Source organism: Parasteatoda tepidariorum, chromosome 9 (assembly GCF_043381705.1).
Source record: "Parasteatoda tepidariorum isolate YZ-2023 chromosome 9, CAS_Ptep_4.0, whole genome shotgun sequence".
NCBI classification, from domain to species: Eukaryota; Metazoa; Arthropoda; class Arachnida; order Araneae; family Theridiidae; genus Parasteatoda; species Parasteatoda tepidariorum.
The window spans coordinates 4,407,359-4,412,222 of record NC_092212.1 but is presented as its reverse complement, the minus strand read 5'-3'; the positions used below and the strand labels follow the sequence as shown (position 1 = coordinate 4,412,222).

The window sequence follows — 4,864 nt, the reverse complement described above, 5'->3', positions numbered from 1 at the left end:
CTTCCCGACGATTGATATATATATATATATAGTGAATTAAAACTTTGAAAATATTAAGAAATATTTAAAGTAGCTATTTTACTCCTAAAAACATACACGCAAAAGCTGCTGACGTCAATTAGAGCAGATATATAAATACCAAAAATATAATGAAAATTGCTGTTAATCCTCAACAGTCAACAAGCTTTTGTTCAGAGGTATGTATTTATGTTCTTCAAGACTTACTTACTTTATTTATAAAAAATTGGGCACCTGGGCCACAATTAAAAACACAAATCAAATGGCGAGCCACAACTTTGTCAAAATTTCATGTAGGACTCTTTTATGTTTGAAGGAACATTAAATATTACTGTCAGATTTTTACCAAGTTGTACAAAACAAAAGTATTGAATTACAAATTAAAATAAGAAGTTGATTTTTAAAAATATCTAATTGTTATTAATAATATTCAAAAAAATATTAAATAAGTAATAAAAATTCGGGCTACAATAACTTTAATGTGCACCTATGTATTGAACAATTTATGTGCAACAGATATCTATTTGTTAAGATATAAAACTTTAAAAAGGTTAATATTAAAACTTACATAGTAGCACACAAAATGTTCAATGAGAAAATTGAGGTCTGTCTACTGCAACCATCAGAGAATAGATTAAATTAGTGGTTTCACTTAAAATTTACAAATGTGTGTGTAAATATTTTCGTCTTAAATTAGTGGTTTCAAAAAGTTAAATCGGTGAATTTCTTCGAGAAAATTTCTGACACACACATGCTAAATTATATTCACAAAATACAAAAAAATGAAATAAAAAAAGAGCAACATACACGATTATTTTTGTATTTGAATAAATATTTTCTTGGATGCAAAACCTGAGAAATAAATTTTTTTGCACCGTTGGTATATTAAATTTCACAGAAACGAAAAAATTAAGTTTTTATTAACGAGAAAAATATTTAATGCCCATATAGATTTTTTTACGAAAACTGTCTGCAAAAAATAACAACTAATATATTTTAGTTCGCGGCCCACAAAAAAAGAATCCGCGGGCCGGATGCGGCCCCCGGGCCGCCAGTTGGAAATCCCTGATCTAGAAATTTACATAAATTTAAATTGATAACATTTTGAATTTAGCAGTCGATGTGGTAGCTAATACAAAATTACAAGTACTTGCTTGGGTAAATAAACATTTGAATATCGAAACTAAATTTACACATATAAATAAAAACATAATTTGAAATATATATGCATAGGTTGACATAGATAAATATAGTAGATATAACATTTGAATATCGAATCTAAATTGACACATATAAATATAAACATAATTTGAAAGGAACATATTTACATTGTGGTAGCCATAAAAAAATCAAGCGGTTTGTTTGTGAAATAATAAAACAATAAAATTTTCAGTCGGACAAATTGGAGTTTTTACATAACATTCGAAATGTTGATTCTAGACTTAAATTGAAAATAAAGATAAAGCATGATTTGATATGTACAATAATTGATTTTTGAAAAATGAAAGACATAATTGATGATGTTCTTCAAGAAATAGATCTGATCTACATAATTTATTTAAATTATTGATTCGTCGTGGTAGTTTAAAAAAGTTTTTTTTTTAAATTTTAAGATTCAATACGCCGAATGAATTACTAAGAAAATTATTTCTCAACGGTCACACGAGTTGGCAGCTACGGCTAACATTCAGAAGCTTTCATCTTCTTTATAACAAAATAGATAAGAGTTATTAATTTTTTTCAGTTACGTATTAACCTTGGTAAACAATGAGCTGCGGCTTGCAAACTTCAAGTGATTGTGTCCATATTTTATTTTATTTTTTATTATTTTTTCACTTGTCACAAGGTCAAAGCGGTAAAAATCTGTTGAAAATTTAGATAAACGCTAATCGCGTAACAGATTTAAAGAACTATTTCTTCAACTCAAAACAATTATAAAAGCAGTATGTTTGTCTTTAAAATCGTAATTTTATATAATGAATGACCTTTAGTTAAAGAAAAGTAGTCCAGGTACATAAAAAAATATAACTACATATAAATTCAATTGTGTTGACCAAGTAAACGAAAATATATGCATCAAAAAACATAATTATTCCAAGTAATTTCCGGTAAATAAACTCTAAAGTGAATAAAACTCAATAGCAAATTTTTTTAATTTATAAAAGATTGCCAAGGAAATAAGTATGAGGATAGACTTAGTAACGTGCCTTTCTTTTTCACTATTTTGAGAATGTTACTGTTATTATAACTTTGAGATCACGTGGCTTCGAAAACGGTGTTAGAAAAACTCCGTCCAGAGTTCCACCATGGTACATAACAATAATTCTTACCGTTAGTAAACTATACATAAAAATTATTAAATAAATAATCAAAAAAGCGTAAGAGGTATCATATAACTAGATTAAAAACTTCATTCGCTTCAAAAATATATAAATAGAAAATAACAGTCAACAAAAAACTAGCCAAGAGTAAAAAAAGATGAAAAACAGACCAAGAGAAAACAGAGTTGCCAGAGGGGGGGGGGGGAATCAGGTCAAAATGCATTTCCACATGCTATGAAGAGAGGGTGAAGAATCTCTTCTGTTTCTTCTCATTCACGCCTGGCAAGTCTTGAAAATGAGCACCAGGTTTTGAGCGCTTAAAACGTGTCGACTGTTATTTTCTATTAAGGTATTTTTGAAGCGAATGAAATTTTTAATCAAGTGATAAACTAGTTGATTATTGATATATTGATAATTCACTTTCAGCATCCTTATTACAAATCATTGTCTAACAACTAATGCTAAAAACAACATGAATAAAGCACAAATAAAAGTACAGAACTGGATATACTTTAGTTTCTGCTCTACAAGGATCTTCTTCAGTGGATAGAGACCAAACAGTCCATTTGTAGACAAATGAGGAAGGTTCTTGCTTGTAGAATTGAAACTATAGTATGTCCATTTCTGTCATTTTATTTGTGCTTTATTCATGTTGTTTTTTACGGTAGTCTGCACAGACCAAAGTGTACCCTTTCCCTTCCTTTGGACATAGTAGGAAAAAATTACATTCCTTTATTTCTTTGCTAACAGGTGAAACCTCTAAGCCAGGATTCATCAGGAATCCACGACATCGATAAACTAGATCCCATCATGTTGGTTGGTTACTCAGAGAAATTCGAGGACATGATGAACACTTCTATTTGGAATCTGTGCGTGGACAGGCACACCAAAGTGAACCCACACCACCAGGCGCACTGCATGTGGAACGGCTGTTGCGAGGATACGAATGGCTGCACGTTCTGCGAAGACAACAAGATCAAAGCCCTGCGCGAGATGATCTGCGACAAAGTGTCCAGAAGAGTCCAGAAAAACTTGGGTGGAAAACTTTCTAAAGATATGTGGGACGTGGACATCGCCTTCTTCTCCGGACTTCCCGAGGATTGGCTCGAGAAAGCGAAAAGCATGATGATGGAATTAAAAGGAAATGATACATATACTTAGCTGGAAGCACTATGCGTACTTTAAAACGTTTTATGTAGTTTTAACTATTTAAACCGTAACAACCATTAATGTATCTCATATAAAGCTGAATCGCTGTAAAATTTTAATGATGTGGGTGCAGTTGGAGCACTGCATTGTTAAACATTGTTGCAATTTTGAAAAGGTCTCATGCTAAACTGTTTCAACATTGTTGAAACTTTGAAAAGGTGTTATGTTGAACATATTCTACGCTATTCAACATTGTTGTAACTTAGAAAAGGTGCTATGCTTAACTAATATATTTAGCGTTGTATAACATTGTTGCAATTTCGAAACTGCGTCATGTTGAACTAAATTGTCAGTACAAGTTAATTATTTTCATACTTAATTACAGTATATGATACTAATATTAAATTTAAGCGAAAATATTTTTAAATTTAATCCTTATTTAGGTTGCAACAAATATGCCAAGGTTTAGCCTTAAATCGAATTTGTTTAGCCAGTGCATATGAAGTTATAAATTTGTATTTGAAATTAAATTTAGCAGAAGTTATTTATTTTGATTGATAAATATTATCGCATTCTATAAAATTTTCATAATTTACAATTGAAATGGCTTTAAAACAGTTAAACAGATTTAGACTTTGCTTGTTTTATTTTGTAATACTTTTTGCAAAACAAAGACTTAATTCAAATTATTAGAAAAATAATAAATTAATTAATTAAAAAAATCATCTTGTATGCTGAATGACACCTACCAAATGTGATGCAGTGAGTGACGTCATATTTTATACATTTTATTTAAATCGACAGTGTTATATTGTTTATTTTCCTTAAAACTCAAATATTTATTATATGAGTATATATTATATGACTTAATATGTTATTACCTTAATATTATTTATCAATGACATATTGTAATACCCTTTATTATATGAGTAAGAACTTAGGCAATAAAATAATATGAAACTTGCGTCTTTCTTTAGTTTTGATTTTTTTAAAAATTGCAATCCTGCAGATTCCAAAATTGCTGCACTTTGTGGATAAATTATGGTAGTTGTCGCAAACTTTATGTTTTAGTGTAAAAGAGATGTCAAGTTGCTACACATTGTGGATAAGTTTTTTGTAGTTGTAGCAAACTTTATTGTAACAGAGATGCCACACTTACAGCACTTTTTCGGGAAATTTCTTAGAATTACACTTAGTCGTAGGTAACTTTATGCTTTAATGTATGATTTTTGTTTTTGTAGATTTGATTTAAAATTATTTTCTACACTACTACATATGAATGATTCAAAAGTTTATGTAAAATGTCACTTTGTCGCAGCTCGTTGTGAGGCTTTTAACAAGGTTTTTCAAAACTCTTTCGCCAAGGAAAATAAAAA

At 29.7% G+C, this 4,864-nt stretch overlaps 1 protein-coding gene across 3 annotated transcripts in view; it reads left to right on the top strand.

Annotated features, from left to right (window-relative positions):
- The window catches only part of LOC107449832 (uncharacterized), a 15,695-nt gene extending 11,243 nt beyond the window's left edge, over positions 1-4,452 (top strand). For all 3 annotated transcript variants that reach the window (XM_043046368.2, XM_016065492.3, XM_043046367.2), the window contains one exon: positions 3,090-4,452. In XM_043046368.2, the coding sequence (XP_042902302.1) occupies positions 3,090-3,500 (411 nt within the window). In that variant the 3' untranslated portion in view covers positions 3,501-4,452. The remainder of the gene's footprint in view (positions 1-3,089) is intronic.
- Positions 4,453-4,864: the final 412 nt, after the last annotated feature.